Source organism: Squalius cephalus, assembly GCF_949319135.1.
Source record: "Squalius cephalus genome assembly, chromosome: 1".
Classification (NCBI taxonomy): Eukaryota; Metazoa; Chordata; class Actinopteri; order Cypriniformes; family Leuciscidae; genus Squalius; species Squalius cephalus.
In genome coordinates this window covers 20,207,285-20,227,460 of record NC_137122.1, presented here as the reverse complement: position 1 = coordinate 20,227,460, position 20,176 = coordinate 20,207,285, and the positions used below count along the sequence as shown (strand labels likewise).

General features: G+C 39.9%; 3 protein-coding genes across 5 annotated transcripts in view; all 3 read right to left on the bottom strand.

The window, feature by feature from the left end:
• LOC307164193 (alpha-2-macroglobulin-like) overlaps positions 1-20,176 on the bottom strand; it is a 45,587-nt gene that overhangs the window by 5,824 nt on the left and 19,587 nt on the right. The window contains exons 1-14 of one of the 3 annotated variants that reach the window (XM_079880672.1): positions 19,746-19,930; positions 18,826-19,009; positions 18,601-18,757; positions 18,431-18,483; positions 18,279-18,299; positions 18,025-18,190; positions 17,865-17,949; positions 17,674-17,788; positions 2,259-2,379; positions 2,048-2,157; positions 1,807-1,977; positions 1,502-1,729; positions 1,202-1,414; positions 974-1,123 (exon numbers count right to left, since the gene is read on the bottom strand). In XM_079880672.1, coding sequence (XP_079736798.1) covers positions 974-1,123; positions 1,202-1,414; positions 1,502-1,729; positions 1,807-1,977; positions 2,048-2,157; positions 2,259-2,379; positions 17,674-17,788; positions 17,865-17,949; positions 18,025-18,190; positions 18,279-18,299; positions 18,431-18,483; positions 18,601-18,757; positions 18,826-19,009; positions 19,746-19,825 — 1,854 coding nt within the window. In that variant the 5' untranslated portion in view covers positions 19,826-19,930. Of the gene's footprint in view, positions 1-973; positions 1,124-1,201; positions 1,415-1,501; positions 1,730-1,806; positions 1,978-2,047; positions 2,158-2,258; positions 2,380-2,458; positions 2,574-2,644; positions 2,730-2,810; positions 3,006-17,673; positions 17,789-17,864; positions 17,950-18,024; positions 18,191-18,278; positions 18,300-18,430; positions 18,484-18,600; positions 18,758-18,825; positions 19,010-19,745; positions 19,931-20,176 lie in introns of those variants that run through there. The other 2 variants (XM_079880673.1, XM_079880674.1) reach the window with 2 other exon arrangements.
• On the bottom strand, positions 3,051-4,206 carry LOC307166096 (ovostatin-like; the record flags this gene model as incomplete). The annotated part of the gene is made up of 5 exons (XM_079884240.1): positions 4,038-4,206; positions 3,662-3,845; positions 3,433-3,589; positions 3,269-3,321; positions 3,051-3,101 (listed from the first exon to the last, which is right to left on the bottom strand). The coding sequence occupies exons 1-5, from the start codon at positions 4,130-4,132 to the stop codon at positions 3,051-3,053; spliced, it is 540 nt and encodes a 179-aa protein (XP_079740366.1). The 5' UTR covers positions 4,133-4,206.
• On the bottom strand, positions 9,145-17,250 carry LOC307166088 (alpha-2-macroglobulin-like; the record flags this gene model as incomplete). The annotated part of the gene is made up of 24 exons (XM_079884228.1): positions 9,145-9,237; positions 9,318-9,423; positions 9,502-9,585; positions 9,670-9,751; positions 9,854-9,975; positions 10,056-10,277; positions 10,346-10,530; positions 10,608-10,770; positions 12,136-12,210; positions 12,279-12,435; positions 12,525-12,600; positions 12,716-12,892; positions 12,981-13,064; positions 13,158-13,209; positions 13,285-13,406; positions 13,478-13,601; positions 13,684-13,909; positions 13,991-14,120; positions 15,641-15,716; positions 15,803-15,952; positions 16,179-16,328; positions 16,407-16,619; positions 16,702-16,929; positions 17,026-17,250. Coding segments are annotated over 24 exons (3,270 nt in total), but the record flags the coding sequence as incomplete, so codon positions are not given.

Genomic DNA, 20,176 nt, shown 5'->3' with positions numbered 1-20,176 from the left:
TGTAGCATGTTCAGCCTCTTAACAAATGGGGGACAAAGATTGGAGTTTATTTACATTTTGCTAACTTTGTAACGCATTGTATAAGAATCTTGAAGATTTTTTCTTAAACACCAATCAAATTACATATTCAACGGCCTGCTAGAACAAAGGGCCGTCAAGAAATTCCCTCCAAAGGGAACAACTTATTGGCTCACACCTCCAAAGGGTGCGACATCTTCACACTTAAATGAAAAAAAAAAAAAGTGATCACAAGATAATGTCTTAGTCCCTTTCTGAGAAATCCTGATGTGAAGATGCTGAACTAAAAGTTTTAGGACCCAAGCTTGTGCCAGGCTGTGGCCTTGCCATTCACCAAAGATTCTGACTCCCACTGGTTCGCTCTCATCAAGACATCAGCAAAGATCAACTGGCGCCTCAACAAATTGCATAATTTATTCAAATGGGCGAGACATGCAAGTGTCAAACTTAGTCTCATTATTTCATACATTAAGTATCCTTACCCCTTTTAAAGGGAGTGTTAGAACTAAACTGATGGTTTGCTCAAGGCTGTTGATCGGCTTAATTTCAACAATTCTACAACTTGCTTTCCTGTGTTCTGCTTCAGCTCCCTTTCCCTTGGTAAACTGAATGCATGCATGTTAGAGTAGTTTAAGTTTAGTCTAGTTTAAGTCTTGTCCATGTCACATGTATTGTCCATGTTTCATGCTCATATACTGGAGTCCCTAATCATGCAGATTTTGAATACTTGCTCTGAGTAGTACTGTACAGTAAGACACTTCCCATACCCCGGAAATATACATTTCTTAGAACTAACTTAATGTCATAATTAATATTACAATCAATTTACTTGTTTGTCCCATGAACTATTGTTTAATTCTATCAACTGATCCAAATATTAATAATTATAACAAGTTGTGATTAATTTTTTTAAGCCAATTTGCTACAATGGAAATCTGATTGATACACATGATACCATTTCTGCACTCAGACGTCTTCCTGGCTCCATGATCCGGATGCTCTGATCTACAGCACTGATGCCACACAGAGATCCTGCTTGAGCAGAGACAGTCAGAACATTTCCCTCAGCAGGAACGGCCATAGCAGGAGAGAACTGTAGAGACACCTGGAACAAGGACCAACACACTGTAGGACACGTCATCATACCCCACTTGAAGACAAAAGATGCTAGTGCACGTCATACCTGGTTTTGGAAACACGTTTCTGTGTCAAATGATGCACTACCAACAACAACATTCTCACTGGGCAGAACACAGTAGACCAGAATCTGCACAACTGGAGCCAAATCGACACTGACAGACAGCTGGAACGACACAGAGCCGCTCGTGACTGTATTAGAAGCCCTCGCTGTGACTGTCTGAAATCCATGGAGGACGATCACTCCTCTGGACATGGCCTGACAAGACAAATGGGTGCGTAAGAGGTGCTGAACAAACTGACTAGTGCAGAAAAAAAAAAAGCTACAAAACTAATGTCCACTCACCATATATATGATGTCAGTGCTGTAGCCACCAGTCTCTCCAACAAAAGAATACTTGACCGTCACTGGAAACGCAGCACCACATTTGAGCGGCTGCTCGAGCTTCACTATAGTCAGTTCACTAAATGATGGGTTGTCAGGAGAAGCAGGTTGGAGAAGCTGAACAACCCTTGTATCTGTAGTGAAGTATGGCGATTTGTAACCATAAACAACCTCTGGAGTCGCACTTGCCTGGGGAACAATGAATGGAATTGGTTTTATGTGAGAGATTGGGAGAAGTCTACATGTCACAAAACAGCAAATCGTACCACGAGATTGAGAGCAGCTTTAGGAAGATTAGCAGTGCTGAGGGAGAATGAGGCCAGTCCTTTCTGGTTTGTGGTCAGATTCAGCAGCAGTTTGTTGGGCCAGCTGTTACTATCCAGGAGATAAACCGCTTTGTTTGCAATTGGAGTACCATCAAAACGAGACACTGAGATCTGTTGGGAATGATCAAGGTTAGGAAAGGGAACCAATGTGAAGGCTTCTGTGATGATTTAACTTACTCACCTTTCCATTAATTATTGACCCAGTTTCAAAATAACCTGGGAGGTCCACAAACGTGACTTTGCCGACTTCAAACGTAATGGACACTGTTGCAGATTTTGACATCAAAACATCTGGGGCGGGGGTGCAATAAAATTAAAAAAAAAAAAAAAAGTGAACAGCGAGCAAACTTTTAAAGCAAGTACCATTGGGTTCGGATCAGTCAATAGCTCACCTGTTCCCACCTCAGTGACATTCACATTTACAAGAAAAGTGTCTTGCATATTATTTTCAAATTTGGTGTTAAAAAACACTGATGTATCGACGGTGAGGGAGGCACAGCCAGTGTCATTCATCTGGTAGCAGAACAAAGGGTCACATTTAAGTCAAGCACAAGCAGAAGAAAACCCCTCCACTGTAAGGCAGGAGTCAAACCTTTGCAGTTTTATTCAGGCAACGACGGGTCACATCAGGAACCACAACGTATGGAAATGGGTCACGACACACTTCCACCAAGGCTAGAGCGGGTACAGGTTGGCCATATGTGTATCTGAGAAACATCACAAGGAACACGATTAAGAATTGACCAACCACAAGACAAGAAATTAAAGCTTTACTCACTTGGCACAAGCCTCAACTTTCAGTCCCACATCTGCAACGCTGTACGTCTGGGGTGTGTTTACAGTCACATCAAACTTGGGCAAAACTAAACCAGAAACCAGATGACTTGGATCAAGACCTCAGATCTGTCATTGAACTGATGCACAATTTATACACAATGACTTACCATATTTTTTCACCTCAAAAACCTGGGAGATTGTTCGGTCGCCAATAAAAGCCTTTAGTGTGTACATCCCGATCTGAGCCTCTGGGTTTAACTCATGAGAAAGCTGCAATATCCACCCCGTTGAGGAGACATTTGTCCACTGACCAATCCGGTTATTATTATCCTTAAACAAAAACAATTAACAGCTCAGAGGAAAAACAGCAAACAAAGCAAAAGTACAAAAACCTGCGTTGGCTCCATTCAAAGACTTGCACCAGAGCATATTCTCACCTCTACCACCACCAGATTGTACTGCAAGACAAAGACAGGAATATTAAACATTTAAAAAGCACAAACACACAGATGCTGCAAAAAATCACTGAAAATGAAGTGCAAAATAGTGCACGTAAAAATAACCTGCATTAAATTTGCAGTTTTTTTGTGGCTAGAACTCAATATGGTGAAACATCTGATCTTACCATTTGATCAAAAGGCACAAATCTGGTATCCATAGTGACAACTCTGAAATTCACTGCAGAGACACCAATAAACTCACATCAATGCACTTGAAGATTATCAATACTTGTAGTATATTGGACTTTCTGCACCACTAATATTAAACCAAGGGACATTCACAGCTCACCTGTTTGTCCTGGATTGTAGATGGGTTTGTCTGTTTGGATGAAGGTCAAAGGAAGGTAACGTCTGAACATGACTTTCCTCTCTTCAGTCGCTCTGAAGACCCTCCCTTGAACGTCCACCTTCAGCTTCTGCACCAAATCTCCATCTACTCGAGGAGCCTGTGGAGAAACTAAGTTAACAACAAACCAGAAAAAAAAAAAAAAAAAAAAAAAACGCATCTCATGACAGACCTGGAAACTGAAAGAGCGGTGAAATGACGTTGAAGAAACCTGCTGCACAAGTTGAGTTGACCTGTTTTTCTCATCAAGCAGAGAAACTGTCATTGTGAGGCTCTCTTGGGGTTTAAGAAGAGTTATGCATAATTTGGCATTAGATCCAGACTCAATCACTGCAGGGAACGTCACCATGAATAACCTGTGGAAAAATACAGAGGTTTAGTTTCAGAAACCACATGACATCTATTTTATCACTGGATTGCAACAAATGGAGAGTGGTGATCTTTAACAATGGTATTGAAAGAAGGCTTCAATCGGTTCACAAAGCTCATTTTCACCATTTATAAAGTTTAGTTAATCCAACATAAAAAGCACATTTAACGGCACTTACGGCCCTGGATTCTGTCCATCAACAGCAAAGAGAAAGAGGGCTAAAATGAGCCCTCTCCAAAAACTAGTCTCCCTCACAGCCATGAGGAAAATCATCCAAAACCAAAGCTAAATCAAGAGTCTTTTTCAAAATTCTCAGAGAGCTTCTCTTAAGACACTCTACCACTGTTTATTGCTGCTTCTCTATTTAAACACTCTTAATTGTCAGGGAATGCATTAATTTTGTTAATTTAATTGATTAACCACCACCTGGAATTAATTTAGTCAGTTGATTAGGATTTCTATCTGGTATTCATTTAAAACACATCTAAATACTGCCAGTGACACATGTAGGCCCGGTTTCACAGAGAGCCTGTACTGAACCTGTGAGACTATTTCAACAGTAAACACTCCTGTGAGCGAAGCATAGTAGAGCAAGCCTTTGACATGCTGAAAACACACTGATGCTCTATTTTCTTCATAGCCGTGCCTTTGTGCCTGAGGTTGTTGCTGTGCCGCGCTGTGCTTCACAATCTGAGTCAATAAGGGCAGGTGGAGTGATGGATGATTTTATCCATGGCATCGTTTCCAGGATTCAGCTCTGGGCTCTCCATCCTCACTGCTCACATCAGTCTAAAGACATTTCAGATCCTACAAAAATGCACAAAACATAATACAGAAGCACTTATTTTAGCAGCACAATGTCATTTGATTTCTGTATTAGAAGTAAAAAAAAAAAAAGATCTTACTTTATATTTTTGTTTCAGGTTTTCCTTTTCCTCCCGCAAATGCCGCTGTCACCCTGCCTTGGAGGTCCTGCTCCACCACAAAAGATCACAAATGCACAGAAATCAAGAATCAGAAAAGTGGTGTAATAACTCTGTGTGAAATTACAATAATTAAAATAAACTACAACTTAAGATTCAAATAGATTTTTTTATTCATTTCTGTAGTATACTCACTCAAACTAGTATACTCGTCGCTGATCTACGTGATGTTCGATTATGACGTATCCTCTACCGTGGCTTCCTGGGATAGAAAAGTATCCATCGTTGAGCGCTTCTGGGCGGAATCTGGGTGGAAGCAGTAGGCCATCCGGGAACTTCTCGCCTACTCTTTTATGAATACTAAGGATTCATACATACTTATTCGCTCCTACTCATACATAATCCTACTCGCCTACGGAAGTATGCGGTTTCGGACGCAGCCTGAACACACACTCTTACTCTGTCCAATAAAATCTCTGTCCAAATACGAGACTCTATCCCAGGGGGTCCTGGAGTGCCAATGTCTTGCGGAGTTTAGCTCCATCCCTAATAAAACACACCTGAATAAACTAATCAATATCTTCAGGATTACTAAAGGTATGTTTACACGACAACGGCTGAATCCAAAATCGCCCCGATAATATACCCTCAAGTAGGGCAGTATTTGGATCGACAGCCATTTGTAGTGGTATAAACCATAGTGGACGTTATTGAGTGCACTTATTCAATCCTTGAATCCTTAACCCTCTGGGGTCCTTCGTTTAACAGTCACACTTGGGACCTTCGGGTCCAAATGGACCCGGAGGGCGGGATTAATATATATATAAAAAAATCATTTTATTTTTATAATTTTATATATATATAATTTTTATTTTATTTTTATTAAAGCTGTATTTCATTTTAGAGTCAAGCCTAGGCCTCATGAAAGCAATTTTTGAAATGAGATGGGCGCCAACTGGTGGACACACTGAGCATTTTTATCACGCAATAGCAAATTTTTACCACTAGTGGATTTACAGCTCTCTGTAGAAAGGCTTGCGAATTCTAGTGATTTTTGCCTGAACAGATTTAGTCTGTTTTGCACTCTTGATGTTTTAGAGATTCACCCCTTCACTGTTGAGTCCTTTTTTTCTGCATCCTAGCTGATTTGTAGATTGTATGCACAAAAAAACTCTGTGTTTTCATATTTTTGACAATTTCCCATTCATTTCCTATGGGAGTCATTTTTGACCAAAGAGCAGAAGTGTGACGACCATTTAGCATGCTTGGATCATGACCTCAATATTTTTTGTGTGTTCACATACCTAATACCATAAAAGTCACCTAGTTTCGTAACATTCCGATGAAGCTGTGATTTTTAAAAATTCAAAACAGATTTTTGTAATCTGAATTTATTAGTGTGTATGTGTATAAAAGTGTGTTTGTATGTGTGTGTGTGTGTGTGGATGTGTCTGTTTTGCACTCTTGATGTTTTAGAGATTCACCCCTTCACTGTTTAGTCCTTTTTTCTGCATCCTGGCTGATTTGTAGATTGTATGCACACAAAAAAAAACTCTGTGTTTTCATATTTTTGACAATTTCCCATTCATTTCCTATGGGGGTCATTTTTGACCAAAGAGCAGAAGTGTGACTACCACTTAGCATGCTTGGATCATGACCTCAATATTTTTTGTGTGTTCACATACCTAATACCATAAAAGTCACCTAGTTTCGTAACATTCCGATGAAGCTGTGATTTTTAAAAATTCAAAACAGATTTTTGTAATCTGAATTTATTAGTGTGTATGTGTATAAAAGTGTGTTTGTGTGTGTGTGTGTGTGTGTGTGGATGTGTCTGTTTTGCACTCTTGATGTTTTATAGATTCACCCCTTCACTGTTGTGTGCTTTTTTTCTGGGTCGTGGCTGATTTGTAGATTGTACGCACAAAAAAACTCTGTATTGTCACATTTTTGCCAATTTCCCATTCATTTCCTATGGCGGGTCCATTTGGACCCGAAGGTCCTGAGTGTGACAATTTTTTTTACAACCACTTAGACTATTCAAATCCTGTCCCCAATTTTTTTGGGTGTTCATATACCAAGTACCAACAAAGTCACCAAATTTCGGACCATTCCGATGAAGCTATGATTTTTTACATTTTTTTATTTAAACGCTATATAAATCCATTTGGACCCGAAGAACCCCAGAGGGTTAAAACTGAGAATTGTTTTTCTTTGTACAGATGACAACATTAGAAAAACGACCTCCGTTCACACTCGTGAATGTCTCTGTGCTCTTGCGCTGTAATTTAATTCTCTTCGCTCTTGGATTAGCCTAAATGTTTTTAAAGTAATCCCATCAGAATAGATTTCCAGTTAAGATTGAACTGCAACTGGAATTCTATGACAACCAAATATGTCTCTTTTCATTCCTGCACAATTTAATATGTATCTTAGAAATGGATGAATGTGGCATTTGGATTTATACGATGTCAAAAGCTAAAGCATCACTACTGTAAAAACCCATCCTGGTTATTCATAAGCTGCCGTTTCACACTGCACATTCCTAAATCCCGGGCTAAATTCCTTATTTGCGGTGTCAATGTTATTGACTGCACAAACACAGCACGTGACCTGTTTACATAAAGGCTCTAGCATTGTGTGTCCTCATTACACATAGCTGACTGTAATCAAGTTTTCTGAGTGAACTTTTTAAGGCAAAAATGATGGTCTCTTCTTGACTCCAATTCTCCTGTTTTCCATCACCGTTTGACATTTTTCCTATCATACGCTGAAACGACTGTTTAGTGTTTTAATTTTGAAATTTATAAATAAATTTCAAAATTCAAAATTCAAAATTTTGAATTATAAATAATTCAATTTAGTGTTTACAGCAACTGAGGAAATCTGGGAAAGACACGAAGCGCACCAAACAGACAATAAATACTGCTGGTCCGGTCATAAAACATCCTTCGCAACAGCTCGTGTGAACTGAGAAGATGGCTGATTCAACCCATTGTACACTCTTCTTGCCTATAGGTGTCTCCCTTTTTCCAAGATGCATTATTTAAATAACCAATGAATGGTTAATTTAACAAGAACAAATATTTTATAACAAAAACAAGCATTTTGACACTATTCACACTTAGTTTCTGTTTTTCCTTTCTTTACTCTGTTACACTAACTAAGCATCTAGTTGTAACATTCTAACACCGCAGTTTAGCCAAGTTTGGCCCCGCAATGTGGAGTTAACACAATAAAATTAGAGCTTATCCTGCTCCAGAGCAGGGATTCATAATCCCGGGTAAAAAACGGTGTGATTGAACCCCGTTTTTAAATTACAAGTGTGAAATGCTTCTTTACCCAGGCTTAAAAGCTGTTAAAGGGGTCATGAACTGGACTATTTTATTATTTTATAATGTTAATGATTTTTACATAAATTGTCATAATTTTGAAATAAAAGGCATTTTTCCTATCCTGATTTTAGACTCTGATTTGAACACTGTTTGAAGGGTTTGAGCAGTCTTGATTGCATGAAATAAAATATCTTGAATGCAATTTCTGCACTCACGAATGTTTTCACCAAATAACAACGCAAACACGATGTAAATACAGTAAGAGCTTCATTGTGCAGTGTAACGCATAATTGATGACAAGTGTTGGTATGTGTCCAGAAAAACTCTGTGATTGACAGCTTGAGTGATTGGAAAGGGAGCATTCTTTGATACTTTCTGTATACATTTTAATCAGTTTAAATAAGATTATATTCATCCTAAGACAAATGATATGAAGCTGATATTTTAAGTCACTGGCTTGATATACAGACGCATAAACAGTATTGAACTGAGAAAAGACTGTCTGAACCTGATTACTCAAATAAACCACTATACTATAGATTGGAATAAATGACGACTTTCATGTTTGTGGTGTTGTTGGAAGATCCATATTGTAAAAGTCTGTTTGCAAAGCCCGTGTAGAAACTATGACTGAATTACCAAATAATAATCCAGTGAAATGTACCAAATACCAACAATGTACTGCTGAGACACTCATTATTAAAAAAAGACACCTTAGCATTAGGATCATTTGGAACGTAATGGTTTTGATCCTGTGTTGACACTCTAGTGGGCGGGGCCAAAGATGTGGTGATGTAGACCTAGACGTTGATATTCTTCAGCAAAGGCAGTCTACAACTGCCCTGTGTGGTCACAAGTCTCCACTTGAGATCCTGTCATTTTTCTGGCCTTGGTTTCAATAAAGGCAGTTTTTGGAATAAGGAAGTTTTGAAACTTACAGGGTAATTTTATAGTGTAATGAACTGTCAAAAGATCAAGGAAAGTGCAGTGTAAAAGTGCAGTTAGAACAAGAGGCAACAGAACTGGTTGTATAGTGGCTTTATTCAAGTCATATGTCCTACAGCCAGTACTGAATCAAATCATGGACAGGAAGATGTGTAGGTGGTCTCAAACGAATCACCTGAAATAGGAACAGAAAATGACCTGATCATTTAACAGTGAATTCAGCCAGAGCAAAGCATGATTAGGATGAAAGCATACTTGGCTGATAGTAGTCATAAACCCTTATGACTGCTGGCTTGAGATTTTCCACTGCAAGAACCTGTTTCAGCTGCAGAGTGTAACTCATGGGGACGCCTTTGGGAACCTGCGAGACAGAAAGGATGAACAGCAGCACATACACAGCACTTGAGAAGATGGCAGCTACTAATATACCCAGTCTCACCTCTTTCAGATACACTAGGACATGATCATCTTCAGCATCAACCCTCTCCACTAGCGGGGCAAACGATTGGGGTGAAGAACCAAGCTGAGGGGAAGAGACCATTTACACAATTACAGTTGAAGGAGCTTCAAGCATCTTGGGACTTTATAAATCATCTTAAATACAAACCAGTGACGTATCTGCGGTGAAGCCTGACAGGAGCTTAATGTCCACTAGAACCATGTTAGTGCTTGCTTTCACACCATTGTATCTGAATGAGGGTGAATGAGGTTTAGTCAACAAGATCAAGAACACAGCTTCCCTTTTTGTAAGAGTCAAACATCAGTTGGTTTCAGGACACAATGCTGCTTACTTCACAGTGAACTTCAACATGAGATCAGCTCCAAGCGGTTGGCAGTCTCCAGTCACCTTCGCTTCGACACTCAGCGTCATGGAGACTTTAACGGGTGTTGGGATGTTGTAGAAACACGCAACCTATAGTAAGAGTAGAAAAAAAAAAAACATTTAGATTTGGCTGTGCACAACAAATATAGAATGAGGATGAATATACAGACCTGCACAGACACACAAGTGGATCCTGATGCTTTAACACTATATTCGCCTGGAATGTTCTTCAGCGGCTTCTCCTGATACAGCAGCCTGTTGTCCCGATTCACTTTGAAGCTATAAGAGTCTCCTCCTACTACTGAGGACTGTACGGTAACAGTGCTGGAGCCGTCCAAGCTGAACACTTGAGCAGCGTACACCGACAGGGCATGAAGAGCCACCACAGTGTCCTAAAAACAAGCACCAGATTAAAAACTCCTCATAAATGATTGCACTCATGTTTGGTAGTCAGAGGCACCTGGGTGGAGGAGAAGCCTCCAAAAGGATTCTGCTGGGTCACAAGCCAGTTGACAATGCGGTTAGCATTGCCCAGATTAGCAGTTGTAAGAGGCTGAACAGAGAGAATCGCCAGCAGCACGTAAGAGCTGATCTCCACCGCCAGAGTATCACCAGATGTCGTCTGAGACCAATGGAGCTTAGTGCCTTAGGATGAGATGGAGGAGAGAAAGTTTATACCAAAGACCCTGATGAATCAACATCAAGAGGTCGGTAAATCTTACCTTCAGAAATGGCAAGGTTGTCCAAGGCAGTTAAAAGCTGCGATCGAGTGGTGGTCTCTCCAGCCAGACTGAAGGTGTAGGCCAGCAGAGCCGTGGCATAAGTGTTTCCCAGGTTCCCAACGACAGGCCTCAAGCATGACAGACTGTTAGTAATGACAGGATCCTAAAATATATATATATAAAAAATATATAAAAAAATACATTTTTTATTTATATATAAATATATTTATATTTATATATGCACACCACTATGCTGTGGCTATATGTGGTATACCACTTTTTTTATAAATAAACTTTATATAATTTTTTTTTATTTTTTTTTATATATATATATATATATATATATATATATATATATATATATACTGCCCTACAAAGGCAAAAGACCTTAAGTCGCTAGAGTGTGGAACTGAGAAAAATGACTTTAAAGATTTTTAGTTGTCTCGCCAAATTAATTATAGGTAGGACACTGGAAATCTGGCAAATAGATGTTTTAGTAATGGAAATTATATACATAAAAAAATCTTGAGCTCAAACTTGACTTTTGACCACTATTTTAAAGTTACTGTACTCTGCCTTTGTATTGTCAGCAAAAAGTGAGAAGTCATGCCAAGGCAAAAGGCAGTAACTTCCACATTATCAATATTTAGTTGCTGATCACCATTAACAAAATCATTATAGTACACACCTGTATAAAATCTAGTGATCATGGCATTTATTTTGTATGATTTACAATTATTTATAGCCATCTACTTATTGCTATCCTGTGCTTTGGTTGCATTCTGATGGCATTATTAATACATTTGACATGACAAAATACCTCCTATTAGTCCAGTGTTAACTCGACCGCGTTTAGGGCGGGGCTGAAGGCGAAGTTTTGGCACTCTGCCAGCTAGTTTGCCGAGCTTTAATTCTTGGTTGTATTCATCTGATACGGCAATGTGTAACGTTTTTCTGTCAACTCTGCATAATCCTTCGCGATCGATATCGCACGTTTGTCGATGGAGAGCGGGTTCAGATCATACTAAATGTTCTGACCGCTCTGAGGACATCAGAAGTTAGAGCGACTGATGGCAGCTGTACAAAGTACACAGGCTACACCGTCATTTTAATTTTAATGGACATTAAAACAAAGGCAGATAACCGTACAGTCTGGTAGGTAGCATTATTTGATTGAACACCGGCACAGTAACTTCATATTGACGCGCGGCTAAACAAAGGCAGAACACCGTAACTCGTAATTTGAGCGTTCCAAAACAAAGCCAAAGAGCGGTAACTGATGTTACGGTGTTCTGCCTTGGTTTCTCATGGGCTTTTGGAAGTTACTGTTAAGACAAATCATTATTTTCTCGATAAAAAAACGGAATTGATTCAAGATACTTGTCCACATGATAAAGAAGGTCTTGAATGTGCCAAAAATATAAATAACTCATTTTCGACAAAAAACGAAGTTACGGTCTTTTGCCTTTGCACGGCAGTATAGATGGCCATCTGCAATGAGCTCATACAACTACTGGATTGGTTTTACCGTTGTGGGGACACCTAGTTCAAGCAGCGATGCAACAACGTAGGCAGTCATCGTCACCTCGTCACCAACTCCACCCTTAAAAAAAAAAAGTGATTTATAAGAACAGTCCATTGTTCCAGTGCATTAAGAAACATGTATTGCACCTTCATGTCGATGTGGTGCAGAGTTCCCTGCTGCATGAAACAGCCGTCTGAACCCTGCGTGCTGATCAACCAATCCTTTGCACTCTGCAGGATATGTGGATCAATGAAGACAAATTGCCTCGCTAGACCAAAAGACCTCATGACAAAGGCGGTCAACCTGGTTGTGAAAAAGGTTGACAAACTAAACTTACAAACTGCTGGTGCCACGACAGATTACACACAACAGTAGAACAGAGCAAAACTCACCATGTATTCGATTCATCATTACCAAATGTGCTGAATGAACCATCATTATGCCTGTAGTTCAGTTGTCTTTGGTATCCTGATTGGGGCAAAAGCAACATGTAAATTGGTCAGGGAGTTAGTCTGAAGAGAAGGACTAAACCTCCTTGGAATTTAGTCTCCTACAAATATAAAGTGGATTTGGTCATCCATACCGCTCTTAAGGTAGCCTGTGGCAGTCTCTCGGATGGCTGCGGTGAGTTGCTCCGTGACTTCCAGGTACAGTAGGATGTAAATATTGGGAGCAAGAACAATCATATTCTGTTCTCCACAGCCATACGGCATCTGTAATAACCTATCCAGATTCTTCAGCGCACGACCCATTATGTCCCCTACAAGAGGTCAATCATAAAACCCACATCAGAAACAGTTAGTCTACCAAACTTCACATGTCAGTTTCTACTTAATGAAATGCTTTACCAAGGACTGAAACTGAGCATCTGGCTGATCCCTGAACCACATTTTTTGGAAACTTCATGTTCACATCTTCAGAAAGAATGTTTCCTGCAGACAAGAGAAGGGGTCAGCATTGAGCACTAGGCTAATGTTTGGCTATACAGGGAGAACGTATTTGGGAAACATTGAGTGCAAACAAACCCTTTGGACATAGTAACCAACTCTGGGTGTTTGTCCTTTCAACTCCTTCAGGCTATAAAAGCAATAAAACACATCAGTAGCAGCATGATCTCCATGATCAAACTCCAGTAGGCTGGTTAACACTCACCAGGACAAGAAGACTTCGAATGACTACATCAATGCGTCCTCTCGTCGGCACAGTCACGACTTCAGTGCCACATCGAGTCTGGGATGCTTCAGCTGAAGCACTGACAGTCACATTGACTTTTCCTGCAGTGACAGACAGGAAGTGAGCAACACCCTTAATATTACACTTAAATTAGAGATAATCCAAAACTGACCAAGAACAGAAGCTGAGAGAACCCATTTGAAGGTTATTCTCCCATTGGCACAAAGACAGGACTCATACGGTTCAGTAAGTGTTTTAAGAGTGAAGGCCGTGGATGAAGCTGGAGTTACTTTAACCTGCCAATGAAACGGAAAACATGGAGCAAAGACACATGACCTGCTCTATACAGATGAATTATAAAAGAAAACCATGACAGACCATGATGCACTTGGACAGATAGCTGAAGACCGTGGCCTTCAGATCAAAAGACTCCCCACGGACGATGGAGTACGGCAGGGAGAGCTCCAGGAAGAAGGGTTGGAAGACCGTCAGCAGAGCAGGAGGAGCCAGACCAAAACCTTTTGAGGACAGGCAGAACGCCTCAGTCTCCCATGTGGTGATGGTGTCAGGAACAGTGAGGGGAACTCGTGTGGATCCAGTGTTTCTGAAAGACAGGAGAAAAATAAGGGGAACAGGGAGAAAAACTGGGTAAGCAGCTTTAGAAGGAACAAGATGCTTCACTAACCCCACACGAGCAAGCTGCCAGAGCCATGTTTCTGGAAAGTCAGTCCTGACAGTCACTTTAAAAGAGGAAGTGTCGCGTCCAGCACTTTCTGCTGCTTGAAGAGCCGCTCCTTCAGGAACATTCAAATTCACTGAAAGACAAGCAATTTTACACCAAACTGTCTTAGTACCTGCATAATAAACAAGGTTCATAACTGCCCCTCTTATTGCATTTATGGAAATTAACCCCCAACACTACACAATTTGTTGATCCACAAGGAGTAAGTACCCTTATGAAAAAAGTATACTTTCAGTCTACTTTATGTACTTCTCAGAAAAACTTCAAATTGCACTTAAGTATACTTATACTGACAGAAAAGTCCAAGTATATTTGGCCTATACTTGTTGATCGAGATATACATACTTAAAGTATAATTAAGTATTCTAGTGGTTTTAACTCTTGATCAAGTAGCCTATTAAATGTACTCTTACATAGTTTTTCATATACAGTACAGTCTTATGAAACTTACATTGTTTGAAAATATTGATTAATATAAAACATTTCTAATTCTGTGTATCTGATTTTTTGTGTATGCTAGTCCACTGGTGGGGAAAGAGAAAAGTAGAATCAAAGTTAATTCCTATACACTACCATTGACTGAATTCCAGCTATCCAAGTTCTCACTGTTACACAGTAGGGGGCGCTATGACACATCTAATACAGAATCTCCGGATCAAATCATTGAAGCTGAAACAAACGATAGATTGCTCACGCAAGTGTAAGATAATGTGATGAAACATTAAACATGCTTCATTTCATTTGCTGATATTAAGCAGTTTTGATTTATGCACTAACCCATGAAGAGAAAGCAAAAGCTTTTGGGGTGTTGGACTCCAACTGTGTTTTGATCATCGTTCTGAACCTGATCAAGGTGCAGTCTAGGCAAAAATGAGATTCTCAACTGTTTAAAAATATTGCTTTTATGAAACTTACCAACATTCAAGTGTTGATTAAAAGATGCATGAAGCTAATAAAATGTTTTTAAAATTAAAGTACAGTTAAAGGTATTTAAGTAAAAAAAGAAAAATTTGAACAGTGGTATAGGCCTACAGCAAATGCAAAAAATATAAATAGTTTACCATGTATAATTTTAAGTTCAGTTAGAGAACTTGCAGTATAAACTACTAAACTAGTTTACCGAGTTCACGAAGAAAAAAAATATAAGATTAGTAAACTACAAGTATGTTGTCAAGTTCACTTAAAGAACTTGTAGTATAAAACTACTACGGTAGTTTACTGAGTATACTTTAGTGTACTTTCATAAACTACCATTTTAATACATGTAGCAATTTTTTAAACTAATAGTATACCCATAAGTTCACTTGCAGTACAAATGAGAAATGCAATTATGAACTAGTTTTGCACAGTATACTACTGTTAAACTTAAACACTAATATACTTAAAGTGGGCCAATTTAGTCCCAAGCGGTATTAAAATAGTACACTCACAAGTTTACTAATATTGACAGTATATGTACTGCATCATGTATACTTAAATATACTTCATCACTTAAGTATACTTTTTCATAAGGGTAACTTCACATAACTGAATGCAAGTTCACCAAGTCATGAAGAATTTTTCACTGAAAGATTGGCCTCTGCATAGACCTACTCTCTGGCAATCTGAGATACAGTGGGCACGGAGGGGCTTGTACAGCGAGATTTGTTGCGATCTTCATTCCCAGGCTCTGTCAGAGAGACAAGTTAAAACAAGACAGATTTAAAGTCAATGACTCAGTTTGTGACCATGTAGTCACAAAATACGGTTTTCTACCTTGAAGGTTGTGTAGGCTTGATTTGTAGGAGCAGGGTAGGCAGGATCCATATCAAAAGCTAGACGTGGTCGAAAACCTAGACACTCTGGTTCATCCTGAACGCTGTTTGGGTAACCTGATAGCGATCGCACCAGGAGCAAGTCAAACACCTAAAACCATGAAAAAAGGTAACATTTGGTAGGTCACTTGAAAAAAAATTCATTACTGTTTGGAATGTTATGTCAGAGTACATAAGTGTGTTAAGATGTACACTAAAACTGCTATAATCATAACAATAGGTTTGTTCAATTTCTCTCAGCATTACTCAAATTCTAAAGCTGAACCTGAATGTCAGTCAAGACCAACAAGAATTTTAAATCAACTTCTCATGGATACCATTTTAGCACTCAGACGTCTTCCTGGCTCCAAGATCCAGACGCTCTGATCTACAGCACTGATGCCACACAGAGATCCTGCTTGAGCAGAGACAGTCAGAACATTTCCCTCAGCAGGAACAGCCGTAGCAGGATAGAACTTTAGAGACACCTGGAACAAGGACCAACACGCTGTAGGACACATCATCATACCCCACTTGAAGGCAAAAGATGCTAGTGCACATCATACTTTGTTTTGGAAACATGTTTCGGTGTCAAACGATGCACTGCCAACAACAACATTCTCACTGGGCAGAACGCAGTAGACCAGAATCTGCACTACTGGAGCCATATCGACACTGACAAACAGCTGGAACGACACAGAGCCGCTCGTGGCGATATTAGAAGCCCTCACTGTGACTGTGTGAAATCCATGGAGGACAATCAATCCTCTGGACAAGACCTGATAAAAACAAGACAAGTAGGTGCATAAAACAGGTGAGAGCAATGTTTATATAAAAAAAAAAAAAAAGACATCCACTCACCATATAGATGATGTCAACGCTGTAGCCACCAGCCTCTCCAACAAAAGAATACTTCACTGTCACTGGAAACGCAGCACCACATTTGAGCGGCTGTTCGAGCTTAACTATAGTCAGTTCACTAAATGATGGGTTACTGGAAGAATCAGGTTGGAGAAGCTGAACAACCCTTGTATCTGTAGTGAAGTATGGTGATTTGTAACCATAAACAACCTCTGGAGTCGCACTTGCCTGGGGAACAACGAATGGAATGGGTTTCTAGCGAGAGAAATTGAGATCTACATTTGAGATCTGAGTCTATATTTCACAAAACAGAGCAAATCGTACCACCAGATTCAGAGCAGCTTTAGGAAGATTAGCAGTGCTGAGGGAGAACGTGGCCAGTCCTTTCTGGTTTGTGGTCAGTTTCTGCAGCAGTTTGTTGGGCCAGCTGTTACCATCCAGGAGATAAACCACTTTGTTTGCGTTTGGAGTCCCATCAAAACGAGACACTGAGATCTTTTGGGAATGATCAAGGTTAGGAAAGGGAACCAATGTGAAAGCTTCTGCAACAAGGAATTAATTTTACTTGCCTTCAAATTGATCACTGATCCATGTTCAAAATATTCTGGGATTTTAAAAAACATAACTCTGCCAACTTCAAACGTAATGGACACTGTTGCAGATTTTGACATCAATACATCTGGGGGAGGGATGGATGGGTGTTGATAGATGCAACAGAAAAAAACAAAAAAAATTTAAAGCAAGTAGCTACCATTGGTCCGGATCAGCCATAGCTCACCTGTTCCCTCCTCAGTGACATTCACATTTACAAGAAAAATATCTTGCATATTATTTTCAAATTCAGTGTTGAAAAACACTGATGTATCGACGATAAGGGAGGCACAGCCAGTGTCATTCATCTGGTAGCAGAACAAAGAGTCACATTAAAGTCAAGCAGAAGAAAACCCCTCCACTGTAAGTCAGGAGTCACACCTTTGCGGTTTTAGTCAGGCAACGACGGGTCAACTCAGGAACCACTGCATATGGAAAGGGATCACGGCACACTTCCACCAAGGCTTGACCGGGTACAGGTTGGCCATATGTGTATCTGAGAAACATCACAAGGAACAAAATTAAGAACTGAACAACCACAAGACAAGATAATATTTGTACGTTTCACTCACTTAGCACAAGCCTCAACTTCCAGTCCCACCTCTGCAACGCTGTACATCTGTGGTGCGTTTACGGTCACATCAAACTTGGGCAAAACTAAGCCAGAAATAAAAACGCTGTAAGACCTCAGATCTGTCACTGAACTGTTGCACATCATTCACAATAACTTACCATATTTTCTCACTTCAAAAACATGGGAGATCATTTGGTCACCAATAAAAGCCTTTAGTGTGTACATCCCAATCTGAGCCTCTGGGTTTAACTTGTGAGAAAGCTGCAAGATCCAACCCGGTGAGGAAACATTTGTCCACTGACCAATGCGGTTATTATTGTAGTCCTATTGAAACAATGAACAGCTCATAAAAACAGCAAACAGTAAGTGGCAGTGGCACCATTCAAAGACTTGGACAAGAACAAATTCTCACCTCCACCACCACCAGATTGTACTGAAAGACAAAGACAGGAATATTAAGCATTTAAAAGACACTATTGCAGCAGTCATTGAAGAGACCTGCAAAACTGCGCACGTAAAAATAACCTGCAATAAATTTGCAATTTGTTCATGGCCAGAACTTACCATCTGATTAAGTGGCACAAATTTGGCATCCATGGTGACAACTCTGAAATTCACTGCAAAGACAGATAAACTCAAATTATTTTCATAATGCACTCGAAGACAATCAGAACTTGTAGCCTATTGGACTATCTACACCTCTAATATTAAACCAAGGGACATTCACAGCTCACCGGTTTGTCCTGGATTGTAGATGGGTTTGTCTGTTTGGACGAAGGTCAAAGGCTGGTAACGTCTGAACATGACTTTCCTCTCTTCAGTTGCTCTGAAGACCTTCCCTTGGACTTCTACCTTCAGCGTCTGCACAGATTCTCCATCTACTCGAGGAGCCTGTAAAGAAGTTCAGTTAACTCAAACCAGACAAAAATAAATAAAAATCATGTCTCATGATAACAGACCTGGAAACTAAAGCAGCGGTGAAATGGCTTTGAAGAAACATGCTGCACAAGTTGAGTGATCCCATTTTCCTCATTAAGCAGAGAAACTGTCATTGTGAGTCTCTCTTGGGGTTTCAGAAGACTTGCACACAATTTGGCATTAGATCCAGTTTCAATCACTGCAGGGAATGTCACCATGAATAACCTGTGTAAACAGCATTAAGTTTAGGTTCAGGAACCAAAGGGAATCAGGTCAGAACATTTGCATGTTGGCTGAATGTACACAGAAAGTGGATGCCACAGGGTTGCCAGGTCTGTGCATCAAAATAAGCCAAAGTGGTGATCTCCATCAGTGCAGGGTTCACCAATCTCGGTCCTGGAGGGCCGCTGTCCTGCAGAGTTTAGCTCCAACCAGCTCCAACACACCTGTTTGAAAGTTTCTAGTATGCCTAATGAGACCTTGATTAGCTGGTTCAGGTGTGTTTAATTGGGGTTGGAGCTAAACTCTGCAGGACAGCGGCCCTCCAGGACCGAGATTGGTGAACCCTGAGCTAGTGGGTTGAAGTAGCCTATGTGAAAAAAAAGTAAATAAAGTGGAAAGCCTGATTTAGCAACACTGTGCCATGGTAAAAAAAAAAAAAAAAAAAAAAAAAAAAAAAAAAAGCCACTTTTGTTCAGGAATATATTTGAGGAACAATAACTCCAATAGCACAAACTCCGCCCAACAGTGACTCATAAGAAAAAAAAAAAAAGAAAAGAAAAAAAAACAAGCGTTAATGAATGTTTGATGGGTCCCATTCATCCTTTGACCACTAGATGGAAAAAAGTACAGCATGATTAATTAACTTAAACAGTTAATGCTTTGGTGCTTCATTACAACTACATCATTCAGCATAGATTAGACATTAGGCCACTTTTCACTTCAAAGCCCATGAACTTACGGCCTTTTCTGTCCATCAACAGCAAGGAGGAAAAGGGCTAAAATGAGCCCTTTCCAAACACAAACCTCCCTTACAGCCATGAAGAGCAATCATCCAAGACTAGACAGAAATCAAGAGTCTCTTTCAGAAACCCTGCAGCACTTCTGTTAAGATCCACACTGCTCTACAGCTTAACTCTAAATCAGCTGCACTGATGCCTGCGTTATTTAAACGCTCTTAATAATTCAGAACAGCTTGATTTAGCACTCACAAGCAATCTGGACGTCTTTAGGGCGGAGCCCCGGTAATTAATCACAGGGTTGCCAACTCTGAAACACACATGCTCTTATGCCTGGCTCACACTACATGAGTTTTAAAGGACAATTGCGGTGAAAAATGAACCTAGGGGTAATTAACACATGGTTACCGAGTCGATCATTCCCTGGGATGCG